General features: G+C 39.5%; 1 protein-coding gene across 1 annotated transcript in view; it reads left to right on the forward strand.

The window, feature by feature from the left end:
* The window catches only part of ADCYAP1R1 (adenylate cyclase activating polypeptide 1 (pituitary) receptor type I), a 106043-nt gene extending 87538 nt beyond the window's left edge, over nucleotides 1–18505 (forward strand). Inside the window, exons 13-15 of the mRNA XM_010561278.1 lie at nucleotides 11586–11715; nucleotides 11927–11968; nucleotides 18317–18505. Of these exons, the coding sequence (XP_010559580.1) occupies nucleotides 11586–11715; nucleotides 11927–11968; nucleotides 18317–18505 (361 nt within the window). The remainder of the gene's footprint in view (nucleotides 1–11585; nucleotides 11716–11926; nucleotides 11969–18316) is intronic.
* The last annotated feature ends 2606 nt before the right edge of the window (nucleotides 18506–21111 follow it).

The following is a 21111-nucleotide window of genomic DNA, read 5'->3' on the forward strand; positions in this document are numbered from 1 at the left end:
ATTAGGATGTACTCCAAACAAGTACGTAGTCCTTAGAGTCTGAGGTGTAGAAGGGACAAGAAAGATGGTGCTGTCACAGTGCAGGAGGTTTTTTGATCTGGAAGGGTGAACTTCTCATGAGGCTCTTGTAAATAGCACTGTGCATAAAGGGAACTGTGTGGTGCAAACTAGGTAATTGGTTAATTGTCCAGGAGCAAATTCTTCCTGCCTTGGAGAGTACAAGTACACACTCAAAGGCTACCAGATTGCACTGGCTTAATATTGAATTAAGTCTCAATGAAGGTAGTTTAGACAAATGTAGACTACCTCAAGATCGGACCAATCCAAAGTCATGCATCTGATTCACATCACAGTCTTAGGACCTCATTTGCTGTGCACATGTTTCATTACTGAGAGATTTCCGAACTGTAATTCCTCTTATATATTTCCAATGAAAACACTGGAGTTGTTCAGCTGATTAAATGTCTGCAAGCCCAGGCCTTTTCAGCAAAGGCAGCATTCTCTTTTTTCATTAAGGAGGGTTATAGAGATGGATTGGAACTTTGATTATTTTCTGCAGGGATATGATATAACATGTAAGGCAGTTGAGGCAAAACAATGTAACTGAAGCTTCAGAGCTGCAAATTATATGAACTCAGTGTAGTTATACCGATGCTGAGCTCTGCCAGCTGGCAGGACTAGGACCTGTCTATAATGCTTGAAAATCCACTTCTTGTGGCAGACTGCGGCAATAAATATTCTGTGGATTTTGCTCATATGTTTGTTTTAGGGATAATGAGCTAATCACATTCTTGGGTATTTTACAGCTGGATTTGGACATGCATATTCTTCATTTCAAACAGTAAACCTATATTCAAAGCCATTTAAGAATCTCATTTAGTGTGGTACCTTTTTCTCACTAAACATGCTATTGTCTTCTACACTACAGTTATGTTACTGCACCTCCATCAGAATTGTTCTATAATGCGTGACATTACTTTATGCTCTGGAGTCAGTGAGAATAACCTAGCTTGTTAAAATAGGATATCGAGAGTTAATGCAGAGGAAGGATCAGGACATGTAGCCTTGAAGCTACAGTTCATTTAAAGACTGTTTTTGATGGAAGCATTCTGCTCTCTACTGCCAGCTTTCTTCTCTAGAGCACAGTTAAATATTAAGCTTTATCTCTTCATTATTTGATCTTTGATGGCTTTCATCATCCTTGCATGTCCACCCTATAGAGGTTAGCAAAGCCAAGAATGAACAGGCTAGAGATTATTTTTGGCTCTCTTTGACCATTCTGTTTCATCTTCAAGCCTCAGTTCTGCACAAAAGTCAGAATTATTGGACAAAAAGTGCCAGTCCAAATTCATATTTGTTAAACATTCATTTTCAGCCACAGCTGTAGTCTCTTTTCATGAAGAGCACAACAATGCTCTAACAACTTTCAGCAAGACACCATGGGATCCACCAGATTTAATAAGATAATCATGCTGGGCTACTTCAACAGTCAGTAGATATCTACCCAGTCCAGAGAATAAAATCCTTGGTACAATTTACATGATTCGAAACAAGTTGTTTAAAATAGGTCAGATAAATCTCACTTTATGGTCTGTTTCTCACCACTGACTGCAAAGCTAGCATGGGATGGCAAGGTAAAAGGCATACAGCTACATCGTTAACTTCAAAAATTAGATGAGTGGGAACTAAATAAGAACTTTGCTGAGAAGCACCCATGTTTTTTCTGGGTCTAGATGAGAGTCATGAATGAGTCTTCTTGTACACAGTGGATCAGGGCCCATAGTCACTGAGGCAGGATGGAATTGTGTAGTCTGTTTTCTGCTCACAGAATAAGTTTGGTTTCCCAAAGTGTTTACATCTGATCTGTGAAGTCCAGGGATTTGTAAATTTAGTTGGTGTTTTGCCCAGGAAAGAATTCTAGCCTCAGGAAATCCTTAGCTGTTGAGTAGCAAGGAAAAGAAGTCCCCCAACCTATAACAATATCAGCTATAGGTAAGTAGGCGCATAGCATAAATAATAGATGGTATGGCTCAATAATTTTTTTTCCCTCTCTTTCCCACACAATCTTTCTACTTTCACTTTGGTTAACTTTTTGCCGTATTTTTCAGTACTTTATTTCATTGATTTGTTTCAACATTCCTTTTTCTACTACTATGTGGTTGCCAATCCTATTTGTAGTGAGGTTACACAGAATTACTTGAGCAAGGTGCACAAAGATTCTTACTGAGGCACAGTTTTAATTTGTGTGGATCAAATTCTACCTTTATTGTGTTTTCCCAAAGGATTCCCTGTCCACATATTCAGAGACAACCCACACTCTGTCATTCCGTGTGTACTGTTAATGACCTAAACCCAGAATCCTGATCTTTTTAATTATGGACTACATGGCCTTGGTAATAGAGTGTAACTTCATTGCCCTGAATCAGCATGCTCATTTTACTTCTCTTAAGGACCTCTGAGAAACCTACAAAGTATTTAGAATTGAATTGCAACTACCTTTGCCTCGATTTTGTGTACTCTCTCATTCGCATTAACTTGCCAGACGTCGGGGTGTTCAGTCTGACAAGGTGGTCTTCAGCCACGTCATACATCACTCCTTTAATCCTGGGAATGTTTAACTTTTTCTTTCCCCTTCCACCCTAGCACCCTCCCTCTTCCTCCCAGATGCAGCTGCAGTCCATGCACAGGACACATGCGGTGAGACTCAGCTTGTTTGCCTCTAGCTGTCTGAAGTCTCGTTTTTAATCTAAGCAGTCTAGTCGTCGTCTATGGTCGAACAGAGAGACTAGGGAACCTTTCTAAGACACTGCGTCCCGTATGTCTTGGATGCCTCTGTCACACAGGTCAGCTCAGCCTCTGGAAGTGCCTGTTTCTTTCCGTGATTGAGTTAAAGGTGATAGTTCGGTTTAAATTTGTCTTGGATACATACAGTTAGATGTGACCAATTCCATTCTGTGTGTGCCTACAGAGATCTGAGGATCCTGCCCTAATTCATGTACTGTTTTGATATCCATAACCTCATTTATATTATTTTCTTCTTATTTGGCTGGTTTTACCTCCTTCCCATTTCTTTCTGGTTCCTGCCCCCTCTGTCTCTTCTCTCTTTCTCCCCTTCCTTCCACTAATGTTTCTACTTTGATAATAAATAAATAAATAAAGTTTTTTAAAAGGGGGGTGGGGGAAGGAAAAAAATTTCTTTCAGTTCTGTACTTTAAAGATTTTGGGTCACTTTACAATATCTAACATCAGAGAGATGATCCTACCTAAATTAGATAGGATAGCAGAAAAAATGCTAACAGCACTAAAATATTAATGTTTTCTTAAGAAGTGCTGGCAAAGTTTTCCATCAAAAGCCCATGTGTAAACACCCCCTCATTGGGTAGGGAGCAGCAGTTAATTCTTAGATACTATTTTCAAAATCAAGTCTGTCCTTTTTGATAATTCTAGCAAATATCAAGTGCTGTCGTGTTAGGTCTACTCACTAGAAAAACCTATAATGAAAATCAATCCCTGCCAAATAAAACACGGCATAGGAAGTAAACGAAACATGGGTGTGGATTTTTTTTCCCAGATTACCACAGCAACATTAATCATGTCATTGAAGAACACAACCCCCTACAATACCCCACGACTAAGAGTTTTCAAAGTGACTGTTGATTTTTAGATGTTTCATTTTCAGGTTATGTACCTTAAAATGCTTTCATAAGCACTGTTTTTCAATACGTGCTGAGCAGCCCTCTTGTGGTAAAAATTGGTCTGATAAAATGTGTTTCAGATCAGGTGATCAAAAAATGAGACACTCAAAATCCATAGTTACTTCTGAAAGTCTCAGTCACAGTAAAAAGACGCTATCTCTAAAACTTCCCTCCTCGTATTTGAGCAGCCTTATCTGACAATTAATGCACAACTCAGCTCTGTGAAAAAAAGAGGCAGTGCAAAATTTTATCACAGAAGTGATACTGTAAAAGGAACAGTCATTTTCACATTTATTTCCTTAGCATCATCCAAGAAATGAGATTCATTCTGCAAGCTGAAACATGATTTCTATTTCTATTTGCTGGATGTGTACATGCCACAATACTGTATTCTTTCTAGCTCTTATGCTACAATCTTTAATAACAAGGGAGTTGTCAGGTTTTGATTACCCAAAAGGAAACAAAACAAAACAAAACAAAATAAAACTCTAGCAAATGGGATTGGCTTAAAGGAGTTAACAGTAGGGAGAAATTTAAGTTGTTTTCAATTTATTCTATTTTACTGTTCAGCTTATAAACTGCATCTTCCATCTATGGTTAGGTGAACACAAGTCTTAGACCATGCGTATTAGCAGAGCAACAGAAACAGAGTTTGATTTGTTTGAATAAAGTTAGACGTTCACCTTGTAGGCAATTGCTTTAAAAAATTGTTATATTATCCTTTATAGTCAATGGGGATTTAGTCAGGGTAATCAGTGGTGCTTGGTGTGCTGTTCATCCCAACCTAAAGTGGACGTCTAAAATAGGTCAGGTATACCCTGACCAATAAGTGTGTATTTCTCTCTCAACTACTTATTCTCTCTGATGATTCTCAAAGGTCCAAAGATGTCCGGTTTACTTAGACATCTATACTATAAATATCCAACCTTCCCTGAGGTGAATCCCACCAAAATAACCGTGTGTTGAAAATAAAACAGAACAAAAAAACTCCCCTTGAAAGCTGACAAGAAATTACTATTTTCAATTCTCATGTTTTTCAGCTCATCATAACAGATACAAAATCTCTTACAAGATCCCTCAAAATGCCTTCCCATGTTGTTTCCGATTACCCTTCCTGACAGCTGATTTAAATTGGCCTCTCTCTGGCTAGTTGTAAATGTAAACATCTCATTCTCCATAGCAGCTCTTTCTAGAATACAACATGTGGAGACCATGGTCCTGGTCCATAGTATATGTGCCTGCTGCTTTTATGACCACACTTGTCTTAGTGTGTGTGACAAAACCAGAAGCGGTACCTCTGAATTATCAGTCAGACATGCCGTTTCCATACTGAACTCCCCTCCCCACGCATAAGAAACCTGGGCAAAAAAGTGCTTTGATGTCCTTAATAGTGCTCTTCACTAAAAAGAAGGGGTCCGCACTACCTTAGGTACTTACACATGAAAATGAGGAACATCTGATCCAAATTCCTCTTAGACTGATCTCCATCCTACAAGATTCTGTTACTAATTGTTCTCCACAAGTGTGCAGTCAACTTTCGTTCACTATATTGTTCTGTTACCCTCCGTACAATGCCAGGCTGCAAAGGTTGTGTGTATTTTGGATTCGTAACGCTGCCCGCCTGCCTCCAGGTTGTTCAATCCTTGGTTTGTCTGTGAATCAACACATCACAATTGCCAGCGGCAGCCAGTGCATTTTAATTTTTTTTTTGTTTATTTTTGCTTCAGTCAAGCAGCTGGTTTGTGCTATAATTTCCTTCTGTCATGTCCGCTTTCCATCTTTGTGACATGTCTCATGAAATGTGTTGAAAGTGACCTACCTTGGCCTGTTCACAATATGCTGAAAAAAATGCTAATCTTGTCATATTTAGCAGCTGCGTTCAGAAATGCTACTGTAAGCCTAAGAGGGCTAACCAGCACTCTTGCAAGATGTCAGAACTATCTACCATTACCCTGTAAGTGTACGCAATCCTGTGACATTACTGTGTTTGTATGACGCATGTTGCAAGTAAATGAATGGATATTAGCAGAGGGGTAGTAACCAGGGAGCAAGCATTCATTTAGTTCCTGTTGCATGTAGAATTTTTTGTGGTTGTTCTGTGCCTTTGCTGATGCACCGCAATCAAGGATTTAAAGTTGTTTTTTTTTTAAATTTTTGTAATTATGGCTGATGCTATTTATGGTTTTGGGTAGTGTCTGTACAGAAGCTATTAATAGTTGCTCTTTATTATACAGCAAAGAGGTGAGCGCTGGTCATACCGAGAGTAAATGTTTCACCTGAAAGTTTGCTAGAACAACAGAGGCAGGGCAAGATTGAGTGAATCAGACTCTCAGCTGGTGTAAAGCATCTTATGTCCATTGAACTGAGTGAATTTGTGTTAGAATACACCCCGGGGTCAGAAAGGCTAAGGTTAACCTAATGTCAAAATATTATCTGTCTAGTCAGAAGTCATTGTCAAAGATTTGCCTATGGAGAGTGAAGCATCTAGAATAGTGAATAAATGCCATTTATTCTAGAAACATGTGAATTAATCACTTTCTTATAGTGCACCTCACTCTCTGTTACTTGTACAAGAAGCCCACGGGATTCATTTAGATCAGGTATACTTTTCAGAAATCTTTTATACAATATATTTCCTGATGAACTTTCCCTTTAATTTAACAGCAGTCTTACGAGTGCAAATCAACACTCTCAGAGATGTCCTGCCACACCAATCCAACAGTCCAGTATTTTGCTGAAGAATACTTAGTAGATATCTTTGACACCATTAAGAAAAAAAGTTATTTTGTAACTTATAGCTGCATATTTTGTTATGTTTGTTAGCGAGAAAAAAAAAATTTAAAACATGAAAATACATTTTCTCTGTGATTTCACTTCTCCTCAAGGTGTTTAAGATGTAGACCAATGAAGATGTTCAAAAGATTCAGTCAACAGACTGACACTGTGCAAAAGCAGAAGAAATAGAAAATAGAACAGTCAGCAGGTCCATATTCTACATTGAGAGAAGCTTGAAGTCTAAGAACAACTAGGTAAAACTAGAGCCTACATTTAGGAGGAGATAGTTTGAAATACGAGGTTCACTACTTAATCCAAAACCTGATGCAGCATAGACTTCATGTTGGGCCTTTGCAATGAAACAAATTTCACATTAAGTAAGTGCAGTATTTCAGAACAGTGGCAGACTGACAACTCTCCAAGGTGAAATCCTCTACCTAGTCAATGGCAAGAAGAGTTCAGCCTAAACAGGAGCCCAGAAAAACTCTGTACACCTCCAATAAACATAATTAAACCTTATTTTTTGTGTTAAAACATGAAAGTCTCCATATGCTTCCACTGCTTTTCAAGTCCTTAGTCTGAAGATGTGATTTATGCATGGGAAGATTAAAAAGCTGTAAGCAATTCCTGTGTTTGGGTGTTACCTCAGGTCTTCGAAAGTGATCCTACAGATGTAATTAAGCTTTTGGAAAAGACATGCATCTGTCAGGGAGATTACTAAGGTTCCTGAAAGTCACATGTTAACGATGGTTAGCATTCTTTTGATAAAATAGATACTTTGGTTTATTAAACATCAGCTATAGTAAGCATTTCATTACTAACGACATCCTGTATCTTCATGGTTTGCTCCTTACCCTTCTATTTGAAATATTGTCATGGTTAGTTTTTGTACATATTCATCACTGAGTTATGGGCAAAGAGATGGGATTCCGCTAACCTAAACTTTACAAGGCAACAGTGCAGCAATTTATATGACAAACTCAGTCCAGATTCCCTTTGTAGTCAATGGAGAGATTTTGGGTGGGATAAGGCCTTCCTTAGGGACAGGTGATTCATCCTTGCGCATAAGTGCCTGTTACTCTTCATTGACAATAAAGGGAATGTAGGTGTGGAATTAATTTAACTAAAAATAGATGTCATCATTGCAGGTGTCTCTTAACTCTAAGCTAGTCAATGTGTACATGCATTCAGTACATACCCCTGGGGTTTACAGTGGGGGTCACCTCCTCTTAAGGAGGCATCTATAGCAGGCAAGAACAATTCCTTAAAAGTGCATTTTTCTCTGCCTCAGCTTTAGAGACATTATGTTAATAATTTCACTATAGATATCTCCATTATGTATGTCCAAACCTCGGTGAGGTGAATGTTGTTCTACATGACCACCCCAGATCTTGATGTCTTCACTGCAGAAGTTTATATTTGATCAAATTAATTTCACTTAAGACTCAGCATTTAAACTGAACAATTGTCTTAAATTGAAGAGGCAGGCCTAAATAGCAAAACAGTGACTACATAGTGTTTCTTCAAAGGCTATGCTTTGAAGATCTTTAGTTTCTTTTGACAGTCTGCGATATTTTGTCGCAAAAAAGTTGGGTGGTGAGAACCTCTACGACCAGGGCAACAAGCTCTTTGCCAGGGTAAAAGTTATACTGCATTTTATCCTTAGCTTAATAGTACACAGTGTCATCTGTCAAATCTTGTGTAAGTTACAATGGCTTTTTTGAGCTACACAACTTTGCAATTAGTCCAGCAGAAGCAGCTACAGTCCCAGCAGAAATGGCACAAGACACATCCTTGGAGATACCTGGAACTGATGGGAGAGTAAGCTCTAAGCTACAATTTTCACCTCTCTCTCAGAAACAGAAAAAAAAAAGACAACCACAAATTTCCTTACACAATTGCTTCTGGAGCTTCAGGTCCACTGATGTAGAGGACCCGTGTTTTCTGATGGCCTCCTTCATTCATTCTGAATGGCATCATCACGTATCCTGCTCAGCAGCTCTTAGAGTTGTACCTGCATGTTCTAAATCTAGAGATATATCTTTGTTACATCCTATTCACAGAAGCTGGAAGAAGTTATTTAGACCATTTAGAACCCATTGTTCCTTGTTCCCTATTGCACAGTTGCTAAAAAATGCTTGGGTTTTTTCATCGGATATACAGTTACTCTATTTGTTTAGGTCACAGCATTAATTTGTCTTCTTGAAACCTGTTTTAAAATGCACAATAGGAACACACTGGAATATTCAGTAGAAATCACTGGAAATTCTACTCAGCAATGCAATGTGTTGTGATTTTCATTTCCAATTCATGCCCAGTTATGTCCTGTGTAATATCCATAGACACTTCAGCAGTCTCCTTAATAAGTGTGGATGTGCAATGGAAAAATAAAGAAGACATAGTTCCTTCAGATACTGGTCAAAGTTAGATAACCTTTCTACTTTCTGTTCCTTTTACTATAAAGATATCTTTCCATAATTCAATAGAGGAGTGAGGAAAAACAGCAGACACCATTATCTGTGCCTTTTTGTACTAACAGTTTATGGAAAGGCCACATTCATAGCCATGCTATTGGAGAAAATCTTATGTTTAAACTGCGTCTAAGGAAAATAACAGCTGAAAAATAGAATGTTAGCCTCAACAAAAATTGAAATACTACTTGTTTTTTTTTAAGTAACCTTAAGACATTCCTCTACCTGTTGGAATGTAAACAAGACTTTTGCTAGACCTTTTTGGAGAACGTATCTCTTCTAAACAGCCAGTTTAAACAGAATTGAATGACTCTTGTCCTCAAAACTTTTGGATCCATCCCATAAGTTTCTTGCTTGTATGAAAGAGTGTGGGAAGAAAAAAGCAACTTTTTTCAAAGATGAATATCTTTGGCTGTTACACTCCTGAGAATTTCACTGTGTCCTTTAACATCTTCATTTCACCATTGCACATAAACTTACATGTCTCACAGGTGCTGTGTTAAGTCTTCTTTCTTCCTAATGCTCTTGCAAAAACAACAGTTCATCATCATCCACACCATCATTAGTATCTCTCAAGTTTTTCATATTATTAAAATCTTCTTTTCCTCTTTATCAATCTTAATAGTCTATAAAATTCTGAATGTGTTATTTCTTACATTTCATGTATTTTCTTCCTGACTGTTGTGACAATATTGAAGACAGCATCTCACATAAGTTGATGATGACATTATATTTCATGATCTTACAAACTAATTGTATGATTAATCAGATACAATTAATGCCAGAAAACTGACAATAAAGAAAAGTCTTCCTCTGCATCTTTCTGAAAATTAATCTCCTATGACTGCCGTGAGATACAACCTACTAATAGACAATTCTATTCTGACTTTTAAATTAAGATAACATTTATTCTGTTGTTGTTGTTGTCATTAATTTTGAATACAAAGAGTAACAGATTTTGAGAGATGATACTTCTTTGTCCAGTTTACTGCCTTAATTTCATTTCTTTTTTATTCCATGGCTAATTTAAGACACTTAGGTTCTTTACATCCTTTTTTGTTTATGGAGATAATATTATTCTATAATCTTTTCCACAATAATTCTGTTTCTTTTCATTAATCTGATTACATGTCCATAGAGAAAAAGGACTAGAAGGGACCTTGAAAGGTCTTTTAGTCCATTACACTGGGTCACTTCTGTATAGCATACTCTTTCTAGAGATCACCAAAGTTGGAGACTCTGTATGCTTTTCATCAACCTGTTCCAAGATCGTTCCTCTCTTTTTAAAAAAAAATTGTTCAATGTCTAACTTGATAACTCACAAGAACTGTATTCTCTGGGACTTTCACCAAGACTGAGATTTGGTGTGCATCAGACTAATGAATCATGTGTGTTTAGTACAATCTCAAGGCAAGGGCTGTGACGTATTTATCATCATTAACGCACAAAGAATGAGTAAGGGACACCAGCAATGAACTGATGTCCCATTTCCAGTTTAGTATTGGAAACAACAGCATATGTTCACAGAGTTCTTCGAGATGTATTAATTAAGTCTTCACTTTCAGTAAGACAAACACACCATTTTTGGGATGTTGTTGAGCACGTATTAGCAAATTCAAATGTGTCTGCAACATACCATATAGATATAAACAGAATGAGCATCTGAATTTCAAAAAGTATGCAGTTCTTCTAAAAATTTTTACGGCTCGTTAGCTTCCTTTGTCCTCCACCTACCTCCTTAACTTACTTGAAGGAAGTCAATCATATTTTTTCCTGTTTGAAAATCTAGAGGTTATTTTAGGCCACTTTGTTTATAATAAAGCACTTGCCTTATTTTCAGGTCAATATTTGCTTTCTCTTTGGTCTTTTTTGCTGCTCAATCAGCAAATGACACTGACTAAAACATGCATAAGTCTTGGCTGGACCCCTGCTTTTGGGGAATTTCATCCATACTCAGTTAAGTGCTTACAGGTACACACATTCATTTCCAGCCCTTTTGTTTATATCTACTGAGTTTGATTTCCTTCTAAAACCTCTTTATATTGATGTAATGGAAATTAGTTACACAATGGAATTACACTTAGGTTTCCAACAGCATAAATGAGACCAAAATCAGGACCTTGAGGAATAGTCATGAGTAGAAGAACATACAGGGGTTTTTTAGCTTTATTAGTATTGCTGGTTTGGAATTTTTTGCTGTGCAGAAATATATTCAAACACACAGACACACACACACACAAAGTGATTTCAAACACTCCACTGGGATTAAGCAATTGGGTGAGAGGTTTATTATTGTGTTATGGTAGCAGTCTGAATCCCTTAGCAAGATTACTCTCCTCATGTTTGGCACAGTAGAAAAAATCCCTGCTTATAATAATGCAAATTAAAATAACAGTACAGAGTATTAAGCATTGCTAATGTGCTATTATTGTAGCAGTGTGAAGAAGTGGGAGCAAACTACAGTGTGTGTGAAATCACTGTTTGGGAACAAATGGGAATGTTGTATATTTGTTTGTATAATTACACAGTGTATGTATTTCCCAAAAGGGAGGCCACAAAATATTTTCTGTGTTTTCTTCTTTAATTAAAGTACAAGTTGTTTATTACAAAGCTGCATTAAAGTTCTTTCACTCTATTATAACAGGAGACTGGCTCGCTCTACACTACTGCTTATCCCCTTGTTTGGAATTCACTACACGGTGTTTGCTTTTTCTCCTGAAAATGTCAGTAAGCGGGAGAGACTAGTGTTTGAATTGGGACTGGGATCTTTCCAGGTGATTATACAGTGAATTCTGTTTTTGTTAAAAAGAAATCTCTATTCATTAGAACTACTTTGCATGCACAGTTCTCAGACTGTGTATTTGTTTATTTATGTATATGCTTTGTATCCTAGGATTTTGGGTTTTGTTTGTTTTAACTCCAGCTATTTTCTAACATTTACTGAAGGATTTGAATTACATTTTTTTTTTTCTCCCATTTACCTAGGGTTTTGTTGTTGCTGTTCTCTATTGTTTCTTGAATGGGGAGGTAAGACTTTTAATATTTAACCTCCCTCACCCACCATCCCCATCCCATTGCCTTGTGGGAGTAACCGCTATTCTAATCCTTCACTGTAACTCATCATCTACCATATCACCTAAAACTGTAGGCTGAATCTCACATCATCTCAGAAAAGAAAGAGGATGTGTTGATGTCTTTATTAAACTAAAACATTGGCCTTGCCAGAGATGATGGCTCGGATTAATGCTTCCTAACAGAGGTCAGGACTATACTGGGCTCTTTTGTTATGTCATCCCAGCTGCAGAATTTTGCACTTGTCCTTGCTGAACTTCATACAGTTCTTGCTAGCCCACTCTTCCAGCCTGTTCAGTACTCGCTGTAGAGTGGATCTCCTTTCTGACATGTCCACCTCGTCACACAGATGGGTGTCATCAGCCAACTTGATGAGGGTGCTTTCAATCCCATCGTCCAGATCATTTTTGAAGATGTTGAACAGTATGGGGTGCAGTATCAATCCCTGGACAATCCCACTAGTAACAGGCTGCCAGCATGAGTAAAAACAGTTGTTCACCACCTTCCGAGTGTGGCCTGTTAGCCAATTTCCTACCCATCTTGCAGACCACCCACCCAATCCATATCTTGCCAGCTTCCCTAGGAGAAGGCTGTGGGAAACAGTGTCAAACATTTTGCTGATGTCCAGGTAAACAACATCCACTGCCTTCCCCATGTCAACAGAAAACATTATTTTGTTGTAGAAGATGATCAGGTTAGCCCGGTATGATTTGCCTTTGGTAAATCCTTGCTGGCTTTTCCCAATCAATGTGATAGTTTCTAGGAGGTCTTGTTCCATTATTTTGCCAGAGACTGAATTAGCACTGATAGGCTTGTAGTTTCCTAGGTCTTCTTTGGAATAGAATAGAATAGAATAGAATAGAATAGAATAGAGCAGAGCCTCTTTTGGGCCCTTCTTGTAGACTGGTATGACATTTGCCCTCTTCCAGTCATCAGGGATATCCCCTGATCTCCATGACTTTTCAAATATTATAGACAGTGGCCTTGAAACAATGTCAACCACTTCTCTTAACACCTCAAGGCGGCTTCCACCTGGGCCCCTAAATTTATGTGGGTTGAGCCCCTGCAAGAGGCTGCAGACCAGCCCTTCCTCCACTACTGTTGGGTCAGCACGTGTGTTGTCATAGCTACTTGATCCTTTGACCTGGGGTCCAGCCACACCAGAAAAGACAGAGGCAAAAAAGGTATTGAGAACCTCTGCCTTGTCAGCATTATTAGTGACTAGTTTCCCTGTGCTGTTTAGCAATTGTCTTGTGTCTTCCCTGTGCTTCTGCTTACTGCTCACATACCTGAAGAACCCCTTCTCGTTGTTCTTGACTTTTTTGGCCATTTTCAGTTCTAGCTGAGCCTTAGCCTTCCTGATTGCATCTCTGCATGCCCTAGCAAGGTTCTTGTAGTCCTTGATGCATATTTGGCTGCCTTTCCATAGCTGGTATGCTGCTGCTTTTGCTTTTAAGAAAAAGCTTATTGTTAAGACAGCTGGTCTCTTGTTCTGTCTTCTTCCTGTCCCTTTGTATGGGATGGACTGTTCTTGTGTTTCCAGGAGGCTATTCTTGCACTCACAGGCTTCTTTGCCCTCCATGGATGCTTCCTATGGAACCTCTCATGGCTGAGCTTTGAACATATTGAAACTGGCTCTTCCAAAATCCAGGGTCTTTGTCCTACTACTGGTCTTCAGTGTGCTCAGCAGTACCTTAAACTCCCCAGTGCTATGATCACTGTATCCAAGGCTACCATTGGTCATTAGTTATGTTGTCAAGTAAGTCTTCTTGGTTTGTGAGCGGTAAACCTAGCAATTATAGAATCATAGAATCATTTAGGTTGGAAAAGACCTTTAAGGTCATCGAGTCCAACCTAACACTGCCAAGTCCACCAATAAACCACGTCCCTCATGTCTACATGTCTTTTAAATACCTCCCAGGATTGTGACTAAACCACTTCCCTGGGCAGCCTGTTCCAATGCCTGACAACACTTTCAGTAAAGAAATTTTTCCTAATATCCAATCTAAACCTCCCCTGGTGCAACTTGAGGCCATTTCCTCTTGTCCTATCACTTGCTACTTGGGAAAACAGACCAATACTCACCTTGCTACAACCTCCTTCCAGGTGAACAGCAATGCACTGTTCCTAGTCGGCCTGTCCAGCGTCTGTAGCAGAAAGCAATCCTCAATACACCCCAAGAACCTGATGGAGGACTTGAGTACCTCTGTGCTTTTTTTCCCCAAAAATGGCTGGGAAAAATCACCCAAAAGAAACAGGCTTTGTTGGCCTGAGACTTCCTTAAGCACCTGAAGTAAGGTTTCATCAGCTTCCTCATCCTAATTGGGAGGTTGATAACAGATACCTAACAAAAAATCCCCCTTGGTGACAATTCCTCTAATCTTGATCCAAAGGCATTCAATAGAACTTTTGATGTCTCCATAACTCACCTTCATACACTCAAATTTCTATTTTACACAAAGGGCAACTCCACCTCTTCTTCTTCCCTTCCTATCTTCCCAAAAGAATTTGTAGTCATCCATTGTGATCTTCCAGTCATGTGAGTATTCCCACCAAGTTTCTGTGTTTTCTATAACATCATAACTCTCTGACTGGGCACGGAGCTCCAGTTTCTCCTGTTTGCTGCCCAGACTACATGCATTGGTATACACAAACTCGAGGTAACTGGACTTAGGATTCTTGCCTTTGAAGAGGTTTGGGGCAGCATTCCTCACTACTCTGGTAAGTGAACTCATCCAACCTGCTGCCTCTGAATATGCAGATGTCACACCTTTGGACACTACCCCCCCAAATTCATTAGTTTAAAGCACAATTCACTAAGTCAGCCAGTCTGCTAGTGAAGATTCTCCTGCTCATCTCTCCCCAATAAGCTGTATTCATTAAAGAATGACCTATGATTGAATAAAACAGAACCCTGGCAATAACACCAGCCATGAAGCCAGGTATAGATCCATATGATGCATCAACTTCTGCCTGCACTCCCATCTCTGACTGGCAAGACAGAGAAGAAGATCACTTGGGCATCTGTCCCTTTCACTTACACCTCCAGGGCTCTGAAGTCCTGCTTGATCTTGCCGAGGCTTTACTTTACCATGTCATTGGTGCCCACATGGAAAAGAAGTAGGGGGTAGGAGTCTGTGCTTTTGACTGGTTGTGGCAATCTCTCTGTGACATCCTGGATCTTGGCTCCTGGCAAGCAGCAAAATTCACTTGATCATATATAAAGCAGGCAACTGTACCAAGTGGTTGGTTCATAAGGAGAGTGAAGTGATAACCTGCTCCCATGGGTCACCAAAGACCACGGCTCCTCTTCCTTCAAGGTGCTGTCTGTTCACTGGTGAAGCTCTTTGTCTGGTAGTCCTTGGAGGTCAGTGCCACAGGGCCCTAATATTTCTTTTTGCAAAGTCTCAATAATCCATCTGGTTCTTGTTCACCCTCTCTGACATAACATAGCCTGCTAACTTCTCCTGCAGGTCCTCCACCTGCTGCCTGAATAACTCTACCAGCGCTTACCTTGGGCGGGTGCAGCTTCCACCTTCCTCCACCCAGGAGGTTGGGGTTACAGTCTTTGCATCCCTCCACCTGAACAGCAGCTTCCCTGGTACGAAGCTCTGTCTAGGTGGTTGCCTCCACTCTTCCCAGGCTAGCCTGGCTAGGTAGCTGATTCCTGTCTGCTGCAGAGCACAGCCCTTGCCTGGTCTTTACCGTCATGCTTCCAACAAGCTCAAAGCACTGCCTAATAAACCCTTCTGATGCCCTGGAGACCTCAAGCTGCTTGGTGGGCTTGCAGAGCCACCAGCTAGGTTGGGTGACCATGGAGGCTGCAGCCTAAGCCTGCAGGTAAGCAGAGCAGGCAGCAGCCCGAAACCCAGCAGAATCCCCAGCCCTTCTTGCACGAACTGCCACATAAACTGCTGATGCCGCTCCCAACAGATGCCACGTCCTGTTGCTGATGCTGCTCTCAACCCAATACCCTGTTGCTGATGTTCTTCCCAACAGACACCGTGCCCTGTTTACACTCTTGAGGTCGCTGGCACTCGCCAGGAGCCAGTTATATGTGGCTTCCCACGGTTCGATCTGGCTGTGGGGACAGCTGGCATCACCCAACTGTTGCCCACTCCTCTCATGAGACCTGCCATCTGCCAGCTGGTCCCTCCACACACACAGCCCAAGGGTGTTGGATGCCCAGAAGCCCCCTCAGACATCCCCTGGGTACCTTGCAGGCTTCATGGTAACTCTCAGCACATGGTCACTGCTGCTGCTGCTGCTAGCGTCAGCTTCCCACGTTTGGTTTTTTTCTGATTCACCCATTCTCATCTGCAAATTGAAATTCCCCTGCCTTTGTTTATCAGACTGAATACTTGAGATAATTGTTTTCTGAATTAACAGAAAAAGGCTCCCTCCTCAAGGCTGCCTTAAGAGGAATATCTACAGTTCATCCATTCTCTCCTCCACTGATACACATCTATTGTGCAGTCCAACAGGAGAAGACTTCTCCTAAAATCACCTTCTTTTTTTCTTTCCAAGGAGGCTGAGACCGTTTATTTCTACCAGATTTAGTGCAGTAGTTGTTCTATGCTTGTTCACATATAGCGTGCAATAGCTGGTCTCTAGTACAATATGTCTCTAGCTCCTTGATCCAAGTGATTCCTTCTGAGATAGCCATAACAATCTCCAAGTTCATCATACAAACTTATAGGTCATCTTTGATCATGGGCTCAGTCAAGGTAACTGTCAAAAGACCCACAGGTCTGTTAAAGCATTAGTCATAGCTCAGCCCCAAGTAACTCAGAAGGTGAGTTCTGGATCATGCCTTGCTGGAATTAGTGGCTGCATTCATTCTTCACCAGCTGGCATTACTGGATATCCACCTCTCCCACTTACAACTGTTGTTTCATTTATTAGATTCCATGAGTGCTAAAAGAATAGCTATAAGGTCTTGCCTAAAACTAATCTGGAGAGAAGCACCTTCCAAGGTAACATGCACAGTGTGTCAGATTTCCTGAAACCCCTTGGAGGGAGTGGAGTGGTCATTCTTAGCCAAATTAACACAAACAGATTAATTAAAACCATTTTACCTCTCAAGACATTAAAGAATGTCTTGTGCCTCCGCTAAATTACTTAGGTTAAGAAAGCATTCACTTTTGGCATATTACACTGTTACAGATGCCAACACTATTTTCTTTTTACAGAGGTAATATACCTCCATACTCTATCTAATCTATATCTATCTATACTTTAATCAAAATAGAAATTTACAGATAGTAGAAGGAGAATGCAAGTTTTCAGGTTGGATTTTTCCTCTCTGCAGTTTGTGTCCATACAGTTGAAGCACTTGTTCAGCATTTTGGAGTATGCTGATCCATTTTGACAATTGTATTAGTCTAGGAAAATCTAGCAATGACTGTTACAGACAAGAAGAACATCTTTGACACAGCAGCTCATTGGAGACCAGCAAAATATTTTGGTAAAATATATCTACATATTTCCTTGTACTTGTGCTGTTTCATTCAGAAATATGCTACACGCTAGTGCCAGGAATGAGTAATAAACCCAGCAAATGTTGATCTGAGTTAGTATGATCTTTCTTATATTAAATCTTCACTATCTTATATATATATATGTACACTTGTGCACACCTAGCAGGATTGCCAGGAAATTGGTGATCAATGAAAAGTAGAAAAGCTACAGATTTATTTGCTTATTTTCTAATAGAACTTCTGGCCATAGATTGTTTTACTCTTGGTGATTTACTGTGGGAGCCTGTGAAAAAAACCTCAAAGGAAAGGAGGTTGTCACAGCTGTATATCAATCCAAGAGCTGTTGTCTGCTTAGAAGTGATCTGAAAGCAGGAGGCAAAGTTTTCAGTAGATGTGCATCCATTAATGGCAGGTGAGACACAAGCTGCCTGTACAGACAGGGTATTTCATTACTGTCTAGTACCTTTTGGTTGCTGGTTTCTTTGGCTCCTTGTTAGGTATTTGCCTCTGGCCATTGATGAAAACAGAATATTTTTTTCCAAGAAGCTAGCTCAAGAACCATGTTGGAGTTTGTGTTGAACAGGTCTTCTATGCACCTCTGGGCTGATCCTAAATTATCTGAAGTCAGAGACACAGAACCTGAGCTGTTGCTCCCACTGCATGCCTGGACCTCTTTCAGACATGGAGAAGTCACTTCAGATTTAATAGTCTTAAAAATATTTCTGTCCAATTGTGGTTTCTTTTTCTAATCTTGATAATTTGTCAGCATGTCCTCGAGCAGCTAAGTACATAAAAATTGACCTTTTGAAGTTTCTCCCTAAAGGTGCAATCAGAAATAAAGAGAAAATGGAGGAGCTGGAAAGTCAACCGGTATTTTGCTGTGGATTTCAAACATCGCCATCCTTCTCTAGCGAGCAGCGGAGTGAACGGGGGGACACAACTCTCCATTCTGAGCAAGAGCAGCTCTCAGATTCGGATGTCCAGCATAAATGCAGAGAACCTAGCGACATGAGCAGCTAAGGAAAACTAACCAATCAACAAGCAAACCAAAAACCATCCCGTTAAAAAGAAAAAAAAATAATCATCATTTTGGTGGTGGTGTAGATCCTTTCCTTTCCTTTCCTTTCCTTTCCTTTCCTTTCCTTTCCTTTCCTTTCCTTTCCTTTTCTTTCCTTTCCTTTCCTTTCCTTTCCTTTCCTTTCCTTTCCTTTCCTTTCCTTTCCTTTCCTTTCCTTTCCTTTCCTTTCCTTTCCTTTCCTTTCCTTTCCTTTCCTTTCCTTTCCTTTCCTTTCCTTTTCTTTCCTTTCCTTTCCTTTCCTTTCCTTTCCTTTCCTTTCCTTTCCTTTCCTCTGTAGAGGTGAAAAAGCAAGGAAATGTGTATATATATCTTTTTAACAATCGCTGTAAATACCCAAATGTACTCAAGGCCATTAATGGAAAAACGTTAAAAAGATAAACAACAGGCCAAGCCCACCCACTCAATGATTTACATTTCAGAGCACCTGCAAGTAATCCGTCGTCAGTCAAAAGTAACAAGTGATTGCTGTGCAGTTGTGATCCTTGGTTGCCAAACTGATACTAATCTGTGAATGGACATGACAGTTGTTATTTTTCAAATTGGTTTCCATTTTGGTTTGGATTTGCTTTTTTTTTTTTTTCCCTAGTCGAATGTATCTTAGCCTGTCCCTGTCTTTTGGCATGCGAATTTCTGCAGTGTTTCTCTTTTGAGTCTTAGGATGGAGCTAACATGCTTGGGTTAATCAAACCAGCCCATTCAGGAAGAACTCCAGATAACTGAGTTCATGGCTGGATTTAGTCAGATGTTCCCAGTGGACTTAAGGAAACTGCTGTGCCAATGTGAAGCTGCATAGGTACTATCAATCAGTGCGGGGACTCCAGGCAAGAGATGGGCTCAGCTGCCCTTTTCCATACCCAGGGACACTTCTGAGAACGCTTTACATTCTAGCTAAGCTGTGAATTTACTAAAAGGGCCGTGCAGTTGAGATATATTTATATTTTTGGCATTGACTGATTGATAGATTGATTGATTGATCAGATTCTTTGAATAACAAAAATAACTGTCCCTTCCTTCCCACCTTAAGAGCAAAAGTCAGTCCCAGGATGGCCTTTCCCTCCAGATAACCTTGATCCCTCTGCACCTGTGTTCAAACCCGGCATGTTTTTGGGTAGTGCTTTCACACAGAGTGTGGTGCCTTTGCAACCTGGTTGACTTTTGTCTGTTGACTCTTCCCTGCCAGAGCAAGAGGCACAAGAAGGATCTGGCATGATCATCTTGGAAGGTAAAAGTCATCTGCATTTGGTGAGCAACTAAACTGAACTATAAGATAGTATGGAAGGAAAAGATACTGACTTTGGATGACTTCCCACATCTGGCAGTTTTCTCTCTCTTTGGATATTCTGTTTGTTTAACCACCAATGGTCTTACTGCTTTTCTTTGAGAGGAACTAAAATGTTCTTTCAACCTTTGCCTTGTAGTTAAAGCCACGACTGGTATATATCTACTTCAATCAAATGTCGATGATGTCAATTCTTAAAAGTCTTTATACAGTGCATAAAGGCTTTGAGGACGGTCTTAGCTCTCACTTCATTTTGGATTTATGAACTGATATATATATAATATATATGTGCGTCTATGTGTATGCATATATTAAAAAATGAAAATGACATTTTAAATGTGAAGTTTTGAACTAAAACTAATGGTAACCAGGAAATTCAAAATTCAGGCTTGTTCTTTGGTGTTAGTTGACATGACCATGAACTAAAAAAAAAAGTGAAAGACTCAGAATTTTGGTGCCAGCTGAGTGTGAGCTTTTAATTTCACTGGTTTTTGTTAGTTTAGGTAAAAAAAAGTTTTAATGTCATTTTAAGCATAGGTGTTTAAAAACAATGCTAGTTTCCTTGTTTTTAAAAGGAGAAAAAAAGGTCTCAGAGAGTTGTGAAAGAAATATTAATTATAATATTTAACACTTACATTGTGCTTTATGGGACATAATCTGTTCTCAGTTGTAGCAGTGTGAATGTAAGTATAATTTGAAACAGAGAGAAATGTTGAGATTGACTTCATATTTGTACAGGATCATGCTCTTACAAGATGCTTACACCCCTTTCAGGTGAAATCTTGCACAGAAGACCAGCAAAAAGATTTAAATTACTTACTTTATACTCTAGTATCTTAACTGGGAGTTAAATGATCCAGACACCTTTTTTTTAAGTCTTCAGCACTGGTTTGCTGCTCTGAGAGCAGAATTTGTCCCCCCTCTACCAGACTCTCTGCAAAAGTCACTGAAGTATTTTTAACTGATAGATTGCAGCTTCCTCTCTCATTAGTTGCTGCTAAAAGCTATTTTAGAAAGTTTCCCAAGGAACCATGCACTTTGCAGTCCAGAAAGACAGGGGAGATGGGGAAAGTCGGATCTATCAGGTAAATGCCTACTTAGACATTTTTTAAATGAGACTATCTAATGTTAGATGAATAGATAACATTTAGTTTTGTATTTTCTGTAGTATGGGCTTTCACAAGGTATTGTATTGACAATACTGTAAGTGCATTACTTAAAAAAAATAAAAAATATATAATTCGCATGAATGGCTAGTAGC

The sequence above is a fragment of the Haliaeetus leucocephalus genome, unplaced genomic scaffold, assembly GCF_000737465.1.
Source record: "Haliaeetus leucocephalus isolate CR32 unplaced genomic scaffold, Haliaeetus_leucocephalus-4.0 Scaffold0, whole genome shotgun sequence".
Taxonomy (NCBI): Eukaryota; Metazoa; Chordata; class Aves; order Accipitriformes; family Accipitridae; genus Haliaeetus; species Haliaeetus leucocephalus.